This window comes from Pyxicephalus adspersus, chromosome 6 (assembly GCF_032062135.1).
Source record: "Pyxicephalus adspersus chromosome 6, UCB_Pads_2.0, whole genome shotgun sequence".
NCBI lineage: Eukaryota > Metazoa > Chordata > Amphibia > Anura > Pyxicephalidae > Pyxicephalus > Pyxicephalus adspersus.
The window spans coordinates 20,222,510-20,242,752 of NC_092863.1; the positions used below are offsets into that span (position 1 = coordinate 20,222,510).

Consider the following 20,243-nt stretch of genomic DNA (forward strand, 5'->3'; position numbering starts at 1 on the left):
TCAAACTATTGAATGCCATTAAATATAACAGTTAAAGAAAATATGCAGATAAGGTCATACTTACCTAAAAGAGCATCTGAGAAATAAATAAAATAAAACAATCGGATGAGATCGTTATTTGTGGAGCGGGGTGACTGTTGTATTGGCGGAAACAATACTGAAGCATACGGCTCGAACGGTTGCCTCAAGCAACTTAAGATTACACTGACGTCATGCTGCGCCTCCCTTGTTTTTCCGTCTCTAGTACAGTTCGTGAATTTTGTGCAATATTAGGGCAAACATTGTCATACAGAATATAAGAATATTATTAGAATAATATTTTTTTATTATTATTAAAACATAAACTTTGCAAATGTCCAAATTTTTTTCTGTGGACCGCAGACCACTGGTTAGCGACCTCTGGTATAAGGAAGATATGACTTTCTCTCATTAGCGCTCAAACCAGCATCCCATTTCAAAAGCTGGTTAAATCATTACATTATTGCAAAAATAATTGCCAAAGTGCACGAACCTGTAGCAACCAAAAAAAAAATTACAACTGAGTTCTACATTTGTATTGCTGTTGACCTTTGCACTTTGCCATTTTAAAATCAGGTTGTCACCCTTATTGCATGTTGCCAATATAGACTGAGCATAGTAAAGTTTAGCAACACAATGATGTCACCTGACCTTTTGCCGCTGCAGATCGGGGGTGTGGACAATACTTGTTTACTACTGTTGGCCAGTGCTGTATGTGTGTGGCAACGGTCCTGGCATCAGTTCTGCACACATACATTTGTTTCCTTACAAAGGGGAGCAAATGTCACCTCCTAAGGAGTTGGCGAGTGGCCGCACCCTCCAAACCAGTTTTGCCTGTCTGTAAAGTGACAGATTAATATTCAAGCTCACATTTAATAAGAATGAGCTCAACAGTCATTTCCTGGTGTTTCAGAATGCTTCTTTGCAAACTTATAAATAAAAAAAAAAACTGTGCTTTTGTTTTTCAGTGAAAGTGCACTGACGATCGCTTCTGTTGCTCTGCGCATACTCATTAATAGAAATGTGGAGTTATATTTTTTAAGCAATCTTATCTTTAATTTATAGTATAGGGTTTAGAAATAAAGATGATGATTGCATGCAGAGAGCGAGAACAAGGATTTACTAATCTCTCACTACTAGAAGATTTAAAGCTGAACTGCACATACCTTTTGCATAAAGCAGATGTGTGGGAGGGGTCCAACATGACCTCCTGCTATAGGCTGCTTGCAGAAAAGTATTTGGAAGGGTTGGTATAAGACCAGACACCAAGGGAGAAGGCATTAGTAAATGGTCTCTACTACTGTTAGATTCTGGTTTAACTGGTGAAGTCATTAGGTGCTGGGACTGCAAGACATTTAAAGTCATGCAAACCATATTGTTCCTAATTCACTTCAACAAATATATTGTTCACATGTCATAATCCATCTCTACTCCATATTGGGATGGAGGATTAATGATACTAGACATCATTTACCCCGAAAGAGGAGCATTGACCTCCAGTGGATATATAGTGTGGGTTTTAATTTGGAATACCTACCGGTATATCCTTTTAGCTGGGATTCTTTCATGTTGAATCTAATTTTAAAAAAGGAAAGTGAGGCTGATTAGGGAAGCATTCAGTAGATTATAAATATAGATGACCTCACTGGAGTCACTGGAGCTTTAGATAGATAGAGGCCTTTGTTAGTTTGAGTTCTATTTAACTACAACTATTTAACTACAACCAATTTGTGACAAGTTAAGCAACTTTATTTGAGCACATTGAGCTGTTGCCTATAGAAGCCAATCAATATCCACACTTTTGCATTAGTTTTCCTTGCTTAGGAATTAAAAACTTCCTTTTATTACCTCTTGTTATGGGGATTCCACCTGCTCCTTGTATGTGTCACTATGACAATAAGGCCCATTTCAGACTTGTTGTTGCAGACTTCAGCTTGTAATGCAGGCTGGACTACACTTTCAACTGAATGAGAACGTTAGTCATTTTGTGCTTTCCTTTGCATGCCATTTTGGTTATGTTTCGATGCAGTTCCGGGTAGCGTACCTTCTTGCTTCTGGCCTTCCTTCTTTGGGGGAAGAAAGAACTGCTTTGCATTCTTAAGGCCAGTGTGTGTAATAGCGGTCCATTTGCTATGCACCTGAGAACAGTTTACCATGTGGTTGCATCCACAATTGTGAAAGGGGCCCAAATTACTAGATTATAAGGGTAAAGTTTCTTTTTGAGGACCCAGGCATCAGTTTTATTTGAATAAAAAATGCTCTTAAATTTAATGTTACATAGATTGCATGCATGCACACTTGCAAAAAAAAAATGTATTGTGTCTTTTTCAGTAGGTTTCTCAGCTGCTGTGCTGGCATAACATCAGAAGGTAGCTTCTCTATGACCTTTTGGCTTTAGCTCCGCTGGCTGCGTAGCCCAAAGTTTATAGGCTTTTGGAACTTTCATCTAAGTATTTTTTTTATGCTTCTACATTTCCATAAAGAACAAAGACTACAACTGCATAGAGCAGTATGATCCCTTAACCTGGACCTTAACAGAAATAAAACCTTGTTATAAGCAAATGTTATAAGCCTTTACTACTCCAAATCACATGAAAAGTATGGCTAGTGTTAGCTAATTCACACAGATTCAAAATGGTAAACTCTCTCTAACACAATGCAGTGATTCCCCATGCTTTCCTGTTTATAAATAACCCACACTGAGTAACTAGAGATAACGAGGAGGTGATGCAGGGTAAAAGATTCTTGTTTTGCAGTGTACCATTTATGCATTTGTTGACTCAAAAGTGGAAAAAGCAGTTTGGTTAAAAATTGAAAGAACCTTAGGCATGATGAATAGGAGGCATGAACTGAAACAGTCACTGCTGAGAACTGATCATTTCACAATGGAGCTGATGTTATGAAAAGTGTGAACAGTGGAGGCGTAGATTCCAAATGTCCTTCATATCTTTCACATGGCGCAGAAAGTTTGAAGATATGGTATAGTTACATTTATTGTGTATCTACACTCAACATTTTTGTGTTTTGAATAGAGCAGAGAAATACCCCTGTCAGCAGCAATTAGTGGCTCCATTCAAAACTCTCTAATAGCACCTTATACTCTCTAATAGTAACACAGACTTTTTTTTTTAAGTTGGGGAATGCAAGAACCCTTGTCAGCTTTGTATTGTCTGGCAAGAGGTTGTCTCATCAGAACCGGGCCCCAATACATCAGTAAACATGTACATGTCTGTTATACTGTATGCGAAACTGCAGCACACGGCAGAATGCATCTCATGCGTGTGCTGCATTGCTGTTATTTCTGTATTGATTGTACAGCGATGCGTGATATGTTGGCGCTATATAAATCATGTTTAATAATAATAATAATAATAATAATAATAATAATAGGGGCCCCAAACGAACCTTCCCCATTGCACTTGGCTTCACTACATGACAACACATTTTTAAAGCTCTGCTCCCATAATATTACAGGTCTGATTTATGGTCATTCAAATAAATTGCCTTATGCAGTTAAAGGGAAAGCATATGGAAACACACATGCGCGGCAGCAGTGTTTGCAAACAATGCCTTAGTGTACGAAAAACATTTGAATTCAGCCTAAGATGAGAAATACATTTGGATGAATATGATGTAAATATGCACAATTACATCTTTTTAAAAAGAAAAGTATCTCCCTTTGCAAACCTGGCAACTATTATATTTGTATATTATGTTACAGTTTATGTCTTAGGGTTTTTAGATATTTAGGTCATGGTATAACTAGTAGTAGTCATATTCACGCTGACATGTTGTCACAGAACACACAAAGCTTAATGTAAATACCAACTACATGTTTTTGCCATACTAATATACAGGCCATATACACAGAGACATCTAGTGGCTGAATTGATATCTGCATGCATCCTGCAAGTAAGCCTGTGTATTTAAACTTCTTTAATCCCCAAAGCGACACAATTTCTAATATTTTGGATTACGCTTACTGAGGTTTTTGTTCCCCGGGTTTATCTGCTTTAGTGTGCTTTTGCATTACCTGGAATGCAAACTCTCTGGAATGGTCTTCCTCGTTCTTTTCGGCTTGTTCCTACTTTCTGCTCATTTAAAAGAGCGCTTAAACCCCATTTTTAAAACTTGCCTACCCGTCTTTTGTCTTTTTAAACCGTCACTACTTCCCACCACTACATATCTCCCATCCTATTGTGTGTGAAATTCCCCCACCTACTAGATTGTAAGCTCTTCGGGGCAGGGTCCTCTCCCCCTATATCACTGTCTGTATTAGTCTGTTCTTGCAATCCCTATTTAATATACAGTGCTGCGTAATATGTTGGCGCTATATAAATCCTGTTTAATAATATTAATATTAATAATAATAATACCTTCCTGGAGTTTGTATGTTCCCCCCAAGTTTGCATGGGTGCCCTTTACTTCCTGTTTCCTCCCACATCCAAAATTAGACTGCTGTGTAATAGGTCAGTGCTAAATAAAAACATCATAATAATAATAATAATAATACACATGATTATCTTTGTATTTGTTCAAAGCTTTGGGTTTTAAAAGGTCAAAAGTTTTTTTTATCACTGCTATTCTTTTACATTTCCTATTTATAAAGATAGTTTCAAAAGTTGTATTCAGTAAGTTAATTTAGCCAGTTTCTTTTACAGTGTTTTACTGGAATGCATAAAAAGCTGAACCTGAGAAATGGGCATGGATAGCACGTTTGCTCAGAGGTTGGGAATCTGGCCTTTGCAGCGCTGGCTCCCAGGTTTGAATCTTGGCAAAGACAATATCTGCATGGAGTTTGCAGGTTCACCCAGTGTTTGCATGGGTTTCCTCCCACATCCCAAAAAAAAAATTGCAGTTTGGGTAATTGGATTTCCCCAAAAAATTGCCCTTCGACTGTGTTAATGACATATGGACTTTGTAAGGTGCTGCATAATATTTTGGCGCTATAAATACTATGTAATAATATTAAGGGATACAAACAATCAAGGTGTGAATCGTATTAGGGCTTTAGCAGGGGGTGAATACCATCATGTATTGTCATCAAATATTTTTTTCTTAAAGTTAAACTCATCAACAGTATTTCATTGGGTAACTCTGGCTTTTGGGTATCATTCAAGCACCTGAACCACACCAGTTGACTTATTTTAAAAATGATTTAAAGCAGAACCTAACCTACTGATAGAAATGTTTTCTAAAAGTGCTACATTGAGTTCATGGCCTGTCACAGATGTCAGTTTGCTTCAGTCAGGTCTCAAGTACATATTCTAGTCCTGAGCTTGCCAGTAAGCCCCACTTTTAAGCTGCATACACACGTCCAATAATTATCGTTAGAACGACAGACGAACAACCGATTGGCCAAAAATCGTTCCAAGAAAAAGTGACCAACGAATGAGGATTGTCGTTGGAAATTAAAGACCACCATGGCGGATCTGATTGGCCGACGATCGTTCACTATCTATCGTGTGTACAGTCGTTCAGTGATCATGCATGTTTCTGCGATACACTTTCTCTTTTACATGTCACTCCCTGCAGTGTTCAAACGATTGTATCTAGCGTGTGGACACTGTTGGTGGATTATATTTGAATGATCGTATTGTTACAGCATCTGAAGAATTGTGCACGATATTATTGTTCAAGTATAATCGTGCATAATCGTTGATCGGTCGTAATCGTTAGTTTTCTAACAATAATTATTGCAAGTGTGTACCTAGCTTTACTGACCTACTTTTAGGTTTCTTCACTTCATTTGTGTATCAGTAAGTAGATGAGTTATAATTCCAGATTTGATTAAAGTAGTTTTTATGTGACTTATTATTTATATTTTGGTGACTTTAATTAATAAAGACATTTGTACAGTAGTCATCACTGTCAACAAATCTTCAATTTCTAATCACTCTTCCTCTCTCCTATCATTGGAAGATTATGTAAACTGACATTTTTTGACCTGGTTAAAAAAATACAGCTTGTCTGGTTGATCTGGTGATCCTCTGCCTTATATATTTTTTGAATTGCCAGAATGAGAATGCCCCTAAGGTACTTGGTGTAATGCAAAACACAGCTATCTGCATGCTTATTTCAGGTTGGTTACTGAAACTACTTAAGCCAAAATATCAGCTTTGCATCCATGCAATAGGCATTCTTTAAAATGAATTCAGCAATGGCATGATCTTATTGACATAGATTTACTAATCTTTTTACAACTGAGGATGAATGCAGGCTGCTTATGGCTCATATAATGAACCTGTTTGGGTAGTGGAGGAAAGTACAAGGGTCACTTTAAAGGTGTATTATCTCCGCCTCAGAATAATATTGTAATTTGGCACTGCTGATGTGTGTTGATTTATGTGAACTTTGAACTGTGAGTCCCCCTTTTTTTTTTTAATTCACAAGAAGTCCTATTTAGACAGAATATAACATTTCTATGTGTTGCTGCTTGGTTCTAACATTCTTCTTCCCTTCTGCCTCATGTTTGCTGTTGATGCAGCACTATAAAATCTGTTTGCGATCATTTTAATTTTTGGCAAAGATAGAAGTCCTTCAGGTTTGTGTAGTTAAGGGTCCCAGATCCCTGGAGAAACATAATGCTGGTGACTTGGCAGTAATACAGGAAGCCAGGGGGAAGTTGTTGGGGATTCAGCAATGAACAGATGTCATTTAGGTCACTGAAGATATTTCCTGGAGAAAGCCAGTATTTCCTGACACAGTGCTGGACACACTTTAATGTTTTGGAAGCAGCAAGATTTTTTAACCCCTTCCTGAAATATTTGTCATTATCTTTTGCAACTTAATCAAGCATAGTTTACTTTTGTTAAGAGAAAAATCATTTTTATTTCATTATATCAAGCACTTATATTGCACAAATGGATGAAAGAAAATAGGTGCTCAGGCTTTGCTGCTGTTTTCTTGAAACTCCAATAAACAAGTTTCAAAAGAATGAAAGAAATCTGTTTTTTTTTGGCAATGATCATGTATATTAATGTACAAGAAGTTCATACACTTAACTTCAGATAATAGTAAATACAAAGTTCCAATGGTATGATAAGGGAACTTCTGCCTCTTCTATGATATATTCTGTTTAATCACCAACTTTTAACATTCTCAACTATCCACTGAAGAAGCCTTAAGGCGAAACGTGCTGGAAAAAATTGACCCCTTTGTGACCATTTTGTTTGTAACTGATTTAGGGATCAATCTTTGTATAGATAATTGGTCATTTTCCCTATGAATGCCTAATAGGGATGACCTTTAGCACCATTCCTTGTATTTACTATTATCCAAAGTTAAGTGTATGAACTTTTTGTACAATAGTGATCATTTCAATCTTTTGAAACTATTGTTTAATAGATTACTCATTTGAGGCAGCAACATTTAAGAAGTAAGAGGATGTTGGTTTACCCTTGCCTTTTTTAACTCTTGAAAATCCATTAATAACCGACAATCACCAGTACTTCCTGACTGCTATGTAAAAGGCCTGCGATGTTTGGGCTATGTAAACATATGTGCAATAATTATTGTTGGAAAGGTTCTTTCACGATCCTTTCCAACCACTAACGACTCCACGATGCATGAACGAGTGCTGTACATACAGCCGGGGGACGGCGGAGCGGCACCCCGCTGCTTTCTCTTCCTTCACTTCCATTATGATCGTTCGTCTATCGTCCGTGGATCCGTCAGCACAGTTGTTCGGAAGATTGAGCGCTATACACACGCCAAATTCTAATCCGATATCGGCCCTGAGCTGATTAATGGACGAGAACAATTGCACGTGTGTACCTAGCCTTAGTCCCTTATTGAAAATAAGTAGTAGTTATATTAATAATAAAGAGTTCCTGGTCAAGATAAGCAAATGATCAAGAAATAGCGTTTTTTTTTTTTTTTGAGAAGGGGGGAGGTTGGTAAAAGGTTGTATCATATTTGAATACAAGTGTATTTTGATTTGTATTTAATTTAGTTCTGATTTTTCCATTCTGCATCCAATGGCACAACATCATCATTTACCTTGTGTTGTATTTTTATTTACTATATTGGTTTTCTTTAGTGGGCAAACATTCAAACTGTAGCAATGCTGTCTAAGTGTACCAGCAGATTAACTTCAAAACTGTGCTCCCTAATCCTGATGGATGAAGTTAGTGCCTGCTATTACTTTTATTAGCCGTAAAGCTCCTACTGTGGGCCTTTTGATCTCGGTTCTACTTTTTTACGTAGTACATTGTTTAACTATCTACCCGTCACCCACCTGAACATTGAAAGCAACTCGGTAACCTAAAAGGGTACTGTCATGTGCAAAAGAGCCAATTTTGACCTTTCCATGAAAATATAGTACTAGTTTATTACAATGGCCGTCAATCATAATGGCTTACAGCTGTGAGAAGTGAGTGTGTAAGCAGGGGAAAACTTCAGCACTGAGGGAGATGACAACACTTCAGGCAGCTGATTTGACTTTCCAGAAGTGAAACATGAGTACCCAAAAAGTTATATACCGGTACATAGTATACTTACTGTGTTTCCTACAGGCCATTGCTTATCCACCAATCTCTGTTCCAGCTGATTTTTCTTCCTGCTGAGTGTAATGTTAACCCTATCCCAATCATTTAATGGTTATTGGCTGGTAAATATCCTTAATAAAGTTTCAAAAAGTTGAATGCATTGGAAACTTCGCTAATTCTGGTGTGCTACCATGTTATAACACAGGGTCTTATATTAATTTTACCTCTGAAAATAGCAATAGGCCTATTTTCAGGGGATGTCTTATTTTTCTTATGTACAAAAATCTGTATTTATTCATGTACAAAAATGAGACAGGGATGGCAACAAAAACAATGACAGTTACTAGGGGCGTAACTACCTTAGAAATCGCGGAGCCTTCCAGCAAAACTTTTAATTGCCCCCCCAGAAAAAAAATGGTGCCCCCACACAATATAGTATCCCCCATTTGCACCTCCACATATTACAGTATGTGGGGAATGCATTCCCATAGTGCCCTCACAAACCGTATATAGTGCCCCCAGACTATATAGAACATGCCCACATATGTGAACACACATACATATATTACAACATTTGGTTAAAAAAAAAAGTACTCGCTACTACTGATACCATACTCCGATCCCACGGTCTGCGTCACGGCTGCTTCCATCCTCTTTTTTTGGTATCCCTATGCCACCTGGTACCACGTGACCTGCACAAAGAAGCTGCAGATAGGGCTTATTTTCGGGGTAGGACATACATTTCCCCCTTGCATGATTAGCATGCTAGGGTTTATTTTCAGGGTAGGTCTTATTTTCAGGGAAACACGGTATATTACAAAGAAATTTAAATAATGTTCTAGTTTGTGTTCTGGCTTGAATAGCACCTAACCAAAAGTATGGAAGTCTTCTACTCAGGCAATATAAACTTACCTCTCTCTATTTGTTTGCAGTCTGCACCGGAACAGATATGAAATTGCTTCGCCCGTTAAGTCATGAAAATCATTATGAAACCCTACGTACTCTCTATAAGAACTGTCAAGTGATTCAGGGAAACCTAGAAATTACCTATCTGGAAGAGAGTGATGATGTTTCCTTTCTAAAGGTGAGCATTTAAAAAATTCAAACAGGAGGGACACATCCCCTCTTAACTTAGATTGGGCTAGTACACATATGCAGATCCACTGCCTATTTGTGCCCGAGTGACTGATCCGTTTGATAGACGATTGTTAAGTCCCAAAAACTGGAACTACAGTCATTATTCCCTGATAGAAACAATTGGAGTTCAAATTGGATATAGTCAGTTGTTTATACATAAATACAATACTTTTTCATTATTATTTTTCAACATGTCCAATCTATACACATAATCAACACTAAAAATTGTTCTTTTATGATCATTTGACACTTCATGTCATGACCTTTGTATTAACTGTTATTTATAAGTTTTTTACACAGATATTTAAATTATATTTATTAAATTTGAGGAGTTTTTGGATTTTGGATTTGTTTTATATTTTGGAGAATGCAATAGTGGAAGCTGGAACAACCTTCCCAGACATATAAGAACCAAACAGCTGACTCAGCCCACCAGGTTGCAGTTATAATAAAAATACCACTTTTAATAGAACTGACCTCTTAAGGTTGTGGTTACAGATGATTGAAATTGGAATAATCATAAGAAGCAGAAAAACTCAAGTAATAGAAGTATTTTTTTTGTCCAATATAATGTTTTATTTTAGTTTCTGCTTTATTATTTGGATTACTTGTTTTGACAGGAAATGGATGCTTGTTAAATAAAACAAATATTTTGCTTTTAGACGTCAAACAGCTTTAAGGTTTATTTTTTTGTTTTCTTTAAAAAAAAGCTACTTGATATTTGTTTGATATTCATAAAAAACGCTCAAAGCAGACCTTGACATATTTTCCTATTTAATTTAAGGACATTCAAGAAGTGCAGGGCTATGTTTTAATAGCATATAACCTGCTGAGCTATGTACCCTTGGAGAACTTACGTATTATACGTGGGACACAACTATACCAGGAACAGTATGCCCTGGCTGTACTGTCTAACTCCCAGCCTGAGCTATCAGCTGGACTTCGGGAACTACGACTGAGGAACCTCACAGGTGAGCACCATCTTCATGTGTAACTCAAATTAAATGTCACAATGTGCAGTGCATAGAAATTACAGCTTACTATTGAACACACCTTTAAAAAACCTTTGTTATTACTCATACGGGACTAATTGTTTTCACCCAACTTTTACCCTAAATTTTTCATGTGTAGTTGATCAAACCTCTTATCAATAAATACACTGTGAAAATTGTGAATATTTTGTAGAAAAAGGTGGGTGAGTGGGTGATTAGCTATCCTTAGACTGCTGTTATGTGCTATGTTTGCATGAGTTGCTCTTGTGTTTATGGTGCTCCTCCTCAAAAAGTGGAAGAACGACTGCATACCCAGAAGTGACATGGCAGCTTCAGCAACCCCACCACAAACCCAATGAAAGGCAACCCTATCCTGGTGCAAATGTGTACACAGAATTGTCTCAGAGTGCTCTCATTCAGGTCAGAGAGGGGGCATTTAGAAAAGCAGTTGAGCTCGTGGTATAAAACTGTGGTCAATTGCAAGTCTAAAATCTACCTTACAGTTTTTTTTTCTTTAGAAGCAGCCTAAATAGAAAAAAAAACTTGTCTTCTACCATATTGCTGCTGAAAGGATTTCACCAAAATATTTGCTGGTGGGGAATCTTCTATGCCCGTATGTTTTCAAGGCAGGAATTGATTTTCCACTAGAGAATGATTTAGAAAATAGCATATTCACTGGTTTATAAACAGACCCCGTAGTCTCATTTTCTGAGACAGTCCCTTTTCCTTAATGTTATAGCAAGAAAACCAAATCACCGATGGCCAAGAGGTGTTTTATCAGAACTGTCAAGAATTGGAAACCTAAATTTGATATATCATTTCATGCTTAAACTGAAATGTTTGCTGGCTTGTTGCAATATCCAAGAATCATTTGGTGGGTGCAGTAAAAGCTCTGGTTGCCCCATAAGCATAATTTAATCTTATTTATGTTCTCCCCTTTGAAGCTTCTTCAGTTGCTTCTTAAAAATCAATCTGGGTGAGATTTCTTATATTACTCTTTTAATAAAAAATGTTCCATACTGGCACAGAATGATACATCTGCTCAAGATGCCCTGTGACTACTTCTACATTAGCCAGATAGTGTTCAGTTCCACATGCTGCTTTTAGTCATATAGTTTATTAACAAATCTTCTGAAATCCCAGGTGCCAAGTGACAAATGTCTCAGATGTGATCATTTCCATTCTGCTTCAAGCCCATAAGGCATCTTCTACCTTCTACCTATATTCTATCTTATAATTGGCATATATTAGGAGGTGCAAATCTTTATGGTTAAGTTTTTGAACCTGTTTAGCCTATAAGGTCTTTTACTTTCGACCAACTGGTGGTGGACCGTTCTTTTGAACTGGTAAACAGGACTGTACCACATTAAATATTAGAACTGGAGATTTATTTATTGTTAATATTGATAGTAAATGATCCACAATTGTGTCCCTACCTTGCTATGTGTACTCTCTCTTCATATATAACCTGCTTACTCCCCTCACCTCTTGTTTCTGCTTTTTATCAGTTTAGTTTAATAGTAATTCATACAGAGCGTACTGTTTTGTGTTCTTTCTACATTTTGCTAAGCAAACACATGCATTTCTCCTAATAAATAAGCATTAATAGTGTTTATTTGCATCTTGTTTGTATCTCCACAGAGATCCTGAATGGAGGCGTAATCATGGAGAATAACACACAGCTGTGCTTCCATACAACCATCCTATGGCATGATATCATGAGCCAAAGCAATAACTATAAAAAAGATGTGGTTCTACATCCCGGCAGACGAAAGTGTGAGTTGGGACTAAAATAGAGTGTTGAGTTTTTTTAAAGAGATCCTGTTGTTCTGAAAACATTCAGGCCTTTTAGTGCAAAAAGTGCTGTTTGTTACCTTTGACAGTCAAACAGAATTTATCATTATAGACTTTGCATTATAGACAAAGTGCAGGTATCTAGAGGTAGGCAAGTACACTTTCAACAGTTTTTCCCTCACAGTCATAAGACTTTCAAATGATTTTTATTTCTGTCTATTATGCCCTTAGATTTACAGAGCAATGGCACGCAGCACAGACCTTACCAGTGGGAGAAGGGACATGATTTTACTTCACTGCAGTTTCACTTTAACTTACAATTCTGTTCCCTACCCTGTGTCTGGACAGTGAAAAGAGAGACAACTCACTAAGAAACTCATTGTCCTCATCTCTCCTGCTATGAGCATCTTGCAACCAGGCAAATAATTCAAAAATAGTAAGAGGAAGTTACATTCAGTAAGGCAGGAAAAGCTAAATGTAAATCTTACTTTCCTTGTGCACTTCTAGCTTGATCCAGTCCCCTGACACAAATCAAAGCTTCCCATTAGATTTTAAATTAGATCCTATTAACGTGATAGGCAGCTACTTGACCAATGATGGCACTAGGAAGTGGACAGGGTCAAAATAATTTAGTAAACTTGAGAAAACTTTAGATTCCAATATATTTCTTGATCTACAGTACTGGTTGTTTTTCTAATGTGGATCTTGGTCTATAATTTTCCACCATGTGCTTGAATTCAGCTATTTATATTTGTGTCAGGTTTGATTTATATTTACAATGTAGGTTCATGTTAAAGTAAATTAAACCCAATGAGAAAAAATCTTATGTAGGCTTTAACATTATCTTATAATCTTATGTAGGCTTTAACATTATATTATAATAGCGCAACTATTGCTAAAAAAATAAAATAATAAAATAAAACTCATTTATTACAGCATTATTTTAGAGTGCGATAGGTGATTTTTCAAAAAAAACAAAAGTTCAAATTTAAATTAGTATGGATGATGACAATTGTTGTCACTGTATTTTCTGACAGGTCCATCGTGCTCCAGCAAATGTGGAACGCTACCATCAGGAGCAAATAATTCATGCTGGGGAGAGGGAGAAGAATATTGTCAGACCTGTAAGTACCTGTCACATGATTAAAATATGAAATCTGCTACCCTGACCACCTTCTAAAATGTCTATTTGACTTTTTAAATGTCTGTATGTCAAAATGTCTGTGTCACATGCCAAATGGGTATAAGGAGTTCTGACTTGCTGCATGCTTGTTCTTGATCATTGATTTAAGCATTGGACAACTGGCACTATTAGAAAGATGAATGCAATTCAGCTATGTTAGCTTTAGTAGGTGCCATTTAAAGTAAAACTCCAAGCAGTAGGCAAATTAAGTTCATGAACTAGTAATACTATCTTCCATTGCTGACCTCCTTCTGAAAATGCTAGATTTCTAGGTGTTCTGCAGATCCTTTAGCTTCAATTCTAATGTATCATAGTTTAGGACATCTATCTAGCTCAGAAAAGTTTTAGTATGTTCATAACTCCTCCTTGCCCCTTAGCTGTCATTGTTTTATCTATTGGGAGTAGAGGAGTGAATCTGGGTGTACAGCATAAATAAAAGTGACTAGTGATAACAATGTAAAAAAATCAGTGATTCTGCCAGTGGTAACTTTTTTTTGTTATGTTTTTATATAATATTTGCCCTTTTCTTTTACACAAGCTTAAATGTGATATTTGAAGCTGATTTTTTTTTTGTTTCTGTCTTGTCAGTGACCAGCATTATATGTCAGAGCGGCTGTCAGAGGTGTAAGGGGAGCCATTCCACCCACTGCTGTCATGAGCAGTGTGCAGCTGGTTGTACAGGACCCAAGAACTCGGACTGTCTGGTGAGAGCTCAATCCACTATGTTTCTCTCTCATTTATATAGCATTGGGCTTTATTCATTAAGCTTTAATGCCATCTAGGGCATCTCAGTATCATAGGATATTATCTAATGAGGCCACAATAGCATGCCTTCTCATTTGAAGGAATCAAGCACATTTGGGCTGATTTATTAAAGTTCCTCAAGACCAGAGAAGATACACTTTCATCAGTAAACATGGGTGAATTATGGCACATTAGTAAGTATAGATTTGTTTGCAAATCCACTTATTTGTATGCACTCCCACTAGCCCTAGCCTGCACTGTATAATAGCTAAGTTGATTGTCATTGTCCAGCATGTACAATAGGTTTTGAAGAATTATCTTAACTGTAGTGCAAAGACCATTTGCCAAATGCACAAGTAGAGTGCTGTTAGACTTAGTATCCGCTCTCTGTTATTATGCAGCACATATGCCAGAATTGGTGCTCTGAATTTAGTCACATTTATCACAGACTTTGATCTGCGAGACTGAGGTATGTGCTCTTTGTGTTGTTCTTCAGTCTTCCATGGGCTCCAAAGGGACCACTGTACACAAGTTAGATCAGATTTCCCTCCGAGACAGTGCACTGTTGCATTCTATGGGTGATGGAGGGAGTGTAAATGGCAACCCACTGTGCTGTCCTCCATATGTAAGCAGAGTTGGTCATTCATCGATCTAACTGGGTGGATTTATGAACTACATTGGGGGACTGCTGTATACGTTAAATTGTCTCAGGCAACAATCATCTGACATATTGTAAATATATACTGGGAAGGGGGTTTATCCTATTATTTTCCTGGGTGGACTAACTTACCCGCAGCCATAAACACCTGATGGAGGTTGTAATTTTTTTTTTGTGTTCGTTTTGGGATATTTGGCTTTGCCAGGCACCAAAACTGGAATTCAAGGCAAATCTTCCAAAACAAGGCTTAGACAGATGTTAGAGGTTTTGCCACGTTCTTATTTAACTACAATGAAGACATCTGAAGGATAAACAGATTAGTTTAGACTTTTTACTTTTGTAGAATAGGAGGTAGCATTTGCTTTAGTGCTTGTTCCTTGGTAAACCTATTTTTGCACTGGGGTTACCCTACCAAAGCAAGGATTACATGCTTGTTTTGGTGTAGGGAAATAGCTAAAATTACTTTTAGTGCATTGGCAGCCAATGCGCTCCTCCAGGTTTTAGGTGTGCTCATGTCATTCTTACTTACAATGCAGAGCAACTGGTGCTGCTTTTGTAGAAGATGGTGTGAAAGCCTGTGACTGTATCACAAAGCATCTTAGAAAAGAGGCTTTGGAGAATCAGTCACACAGAGGTGGGATCTGTGGGAGCGAGGGAATGAGGTAAGTCCTTTTTATATGGTCCCTAGACAACAACAAAGGATTAACCCGTGCTGTGCTGGGATAACCCAACTTTAGCAGTAGTTTTTTTTTTTTTTTTTTACATTGAGTTAGACTTTAAAGAAGACCTGCTCTGAGTATTTTTTATGTAACTAATGCTTAGGTTTTGTAGCAAGCACCATGACATGCTTGTCTTCATATTATTGTCCACTGTGTCATCCCTAATCTGCCTTTAAAACCACAAAAAAAAAAATGGTATGTCTGGGTACTTTCATAACTCACTGATTCATTTACCAGGCCCAAACTCTGTTAAATTAGGTTGCAAGAGAACATGGACCGTACGGGGGCTGTGGAGTAGTATGCTAAAGCTTGACTGCTGTGAAAGTTTGGCATTAAATAAATAAAATGGTATTAGACAAAATAAATTGTCTACAGAATTAGATTCATGTACAGGTATTTATTTCAAAAACATTTCTAATTATTAAAGTTTTTATTACAGTAATTTGGTATGTCACACATCATTATTATCACAACACAGTTTAAATCCTCTAATTTTTTTGCTTTCAGCTGGTAAATATTACATTCTATTTACTGGGTTGATGAATGATTCATCATTTATCTGTGCTCCGTGTATTAAATGATCAGCATGTAAACTTTATTACATATTAGATGTGATCAATACATCTGCTTACTTTCTCTACAGGCTTGCCGGCATTTTAATAACAATGGCACTTGTGAGCTGCTCTGTCCGCCTTTAAATTACTACAACACAGAGACCTACGAATCTGTTATCAACAAAGATGGTCGATACACCTTTGGAGCCAGCTGCGTCAAGCAATGTCCTTGTAAGATGCAGTTCTTTCTCTATTTCAAAATGTTCTCAAACTTTAATTACATATATTACAAGCAGTGTTATCTGCTTTTTTATTCTCCCAAACCTAGATAATTACCTGGCCACCGAAGTTGGTTCCTGCACACTTCTCTGCCCACAGGGTAATCAGGAAGTGATAACAGGAGATGTACAGAAGTGTGAAAAGTGCACTAACCAGTGCAGCAAAGGTAATCAAAATCTATAGATTTTTAACACTATGTTTACAATTTTCTAATTAGAATTTCTTGCTGTGCAATCTCTTGTGTGCTAAGTATTTTTTAATGGTGTACACGTTACCTATATACTAAATATTTCTAAATTTAAAAGAGAGTACAATAGTTTGGGGTTCAGTTTTATAAACATTATATATATATATATATATATATATATATATATAAATATTTAGCAGTATATTTAGCAGTATGTGTGGATTCCTGCATGGAGCCCTTTAACAAAGCAGCAAACTACACCATGGTTTTTCAGGTTTGTAAGCTGCCAAGGTGCAAATCTTCAAACAGCAAGCAAAAACATGCAAAAAATCCCTACATTTCCCAGGGCTTATTGAAGGCTGCAGATCACTGTGGATCTGAAATGGCCCCTAGGCTTTCCCAACTTGCTTTTTAACCACCTGGGCGTTACACTGATGTCTAGATTTCTGTACCAAAAGAGGTACACTGTTTTTCATGATTATTTTTTTTTAAATTGTAGACCTGTAACTTACAGAAATATGTCCGAACAAGGGTCTAGTAGATATCATGAATATAAAAAATGTTTGAAACACACAATCATGTAAAAAAAAATACTTTTAATAAAATTAAATAAAATACACAAAAATCAGCTTAAACAAGAATACATAAATAAATGAAAAATACTGAAAATGCGATAATTCGGTATACTGTATAGTAATATATTTTTCTAAAACACCTCCCTAGTGTCCAACAGTCCAATGTCACATACCTATAGACAAAACCACATAAATATATTTTGTTTTATTTTGTATTGGATTGGATACAGGACTTTGTATTGAATCCAATACAAAATATTTGAATTTCCCGCTACGGCCCCCATCGACAGGCGCATGCACGGACATCATCAGGAATCGTTGAGGGACGTGTACGAGAACGCCGGGTGTTCAAATTCTTTCCGAACTTCTGTACTTCCATGCAAAAAGTGTTAACTTTTTTGCATGGAAATTTATTTTAGATTGTAGGCTATAATTCACCAAATTACTCAATAATTACTTAGAATTCACCGAATTACCGCATAACTCACCGAATATATAAATTTTTTATTTTTTATAAAACAAAAAAAAAAAAAATTTAAAAAAAAAAAAATAGTGTATAATGTAATGTACAGTAGCCTATATAATATATATATAATACAATTATATATATATTATATAAGGATTTCTTTGTATTGGACTCAATACAGCTTTTTTGTATTGAGTTCAATGCAAAGGAACTCAATACAAAATTTTAAATTTCCCGCCCCGCCTCCCGCCCGCACCGACGCATGCAGCGACGTCACCGGGAAACCCCGGTGATCGTCACTGCACTCGCCGGATGAAGAAAGAAGACAGAAGACGTGTCCGGAGGAGCTGCGGGGAGAAGGTATTTTTTTTTCGATCGACGCTGGATCATCGCAGCGGGGACCAGGTAAGTGAGGGGATTTAGACAGTGAGAAAAGTTCGGGTTTATCGATTTTTGCAAAATCGATAGACCCGAACCAAGGTCGGGTTTGCCGGCCAGGTGGTTAAAAAAGGATCACTTGGCAAACATAGAAAGGAATCTAGTGCTCCGCCTGGTGGCTAGAAATAAATACAGAATGTTTATATGCACATTTAAAGGCCTTTTTACACCTTTCCATATGTTGACTGGAAAGGATAGAGTATTGTGGAAGAACCTTGGTGATTCAGCAAACCTTGAATGAATCTGGTCCAGGATTGAAAACCTTTGCCAACTAATAGCAAAGAATTTTAAGAAATCTAGTCCAGGTTTGCTGGATCACCAGCATTCACCTACATTTGCATTTTAGATTTTGGGAGATTCATTTGCTTATTAGTAACACTGTCTGTGTGTTCAGTTTGTTATGGTTTGGGAATGGACTTTCTGAAGACCACACGGGCTGTTAATTCTACCAACATTCAACATTTCCAAGGGTGCAAGAAAATCTTTGGCAACTTGGCATTCCTTTCTGAATCCTTCAGACCGTGAGTCTTTTTCTCTCTCAAAATGTTGAAAAATGAATGTATTTCTTTCAGAAGGATCTTCTATATTAGTCCAAAAACAGTATAGATGAAAACCATAGATATTCCACTTATTGCAGTCGCTAAAGCATATCTTTAGGTATACTGAGGTCATGTATAGACCTCTAGAAGCCAGGGCAGTGATACCAATGATAATTTAAATTGACTTAGCATATAAAAATAGGTTTATTAATTATTTATAGCATTAAAAAAAAAAAAAAATAACCTTTTTCTAAAAACTTACTTGGTGTCATCCTACAAATACATAACCTAGCTCCAATTTATGTGCAAATTTGGGGGAAGTTTTTAATGTTTTGACTGATGCAAGTCATTAAATGGATAAACATAATTTTTTACTGCGAGAATGGATGGAAAACTAGAATTTTAAAACAAAGACAATGTACATCAGTATGTTAAACACACATAAGACTCCCGGACAGAAATAACCTGAAATAAAATCACCAACCATTACTTTCATACCTGAGACTAAATACAGTAAGTCTGTTTATTAATGATTGTAAGACCTATGGCATTTCAGCAGTCTGAATGAGGTAGTGGTACTATCATACTATGTATTGAATTATTATTCTAACATTTTACAGGGATCCAACACAGAATATAACTTCTCTTACTGTGAACGATTTGGAAGCATTTGCCTCTCTTGAAGAAATCACAGGTACTTAATGTGGATACATAAAGACACAAATAATTTGTTTACTTCATATAATAAATAAGCGTTATATTATAAAAAATATTCCTGGACCCAATTTATTATAGACCACAGCACCTATTCAATAAAACACAAACAACAATTTAAACGTATATTGTTACATTGGGCCTGATTTATTAAAGCTCTCCAAGGCTGGAGAGGATACACTTTTATCAGTGAAGCTGGGTGATTCAGCAAACCTGGAATGGATCTGGTCCAGGATTCAAAACATTTGCTAGCTAGGTTTTCTGGATAACCTAGCTTCACTGATAAAAGTATAACCTCTCCAGCCTTGGAGAGCTTTAATAATTCAAACCCCATGGTATGTATTTGCTATATTCGTATGTAGATTAAAGAGATATTTGACCTGCATATGACATCTAATAAATCAACCAAACAAAAAATAAAAAAATAAAGAAATGTGTTACCTATTTAAACCCTTGTCTAAACATAATCATCCATAATGAACGAACATTTTTCTGTTTAGTTTTTTTGAGTTCTCTCTTTATTATTGAAAAAAGGCCCCCTTATTTGTAACAACGTTGCCATATCATATACCAAGGGGCATCTTAGCATCATTATAAAGGAGACATATTATAAAATAAAACATTAATATTTTTTACAGTAACACAACCTATCCTAAATTTACACCGTCAGAAAAAATACAATTTTGTTGTTTTTTTTTCTATTAATAGCATAAAAATAAAATCAATAAAAAGTTATGTTTGTCTCCAAAACACATAT

General features: G+C 36.5%; 1 protein-coding gene across 1 annotated transcript in view; it reads left to right on the plus strand.

The window, feature by feature from the left end:
- ERBB2 (erb-b2 receptor tyrosine kinase 2) overlaps nt 1-20,243 on the plus strand; it is a 64,032-nt gene that overhangs the window by 26,102 nt on the left and 17,687 nt on the right. Inside the window, exons 2-10 of the mRNA XM_072414899.1 lie at nt 9,440-9,591; nt 10,429-10,615; nt 12,278-12,412; nt 13,468-13,554; nt 14,202-14,317; nt 16,378-16,519; nt 16,617-16,733; nt 18,628-18,754; nt 19,393-19,466. Coding sequence (XP_072271000.1) covers nt 9,440-9,591; nt 10,429-10,615; nt 12,278-12,412; nt 13,468-13,554; nt 14,202-14,317; nt 16,378-16,519; nt 16,617-16,733; nt 18,628-18,754; nt 19,393-19,466 — 1,137 coding nt within the window. The remainder of the gene's footprint in view (nt 1-9,439; nt 9,592-10,428; nt 10,616-12,277; nt 12,413-13,467; nt 13,555-14,201; nt 14,318-16,377; nt 16,520-16,616; nt 16,734-18,627; nt 18,755-19,392; nt 19,467-20,243) is intronic.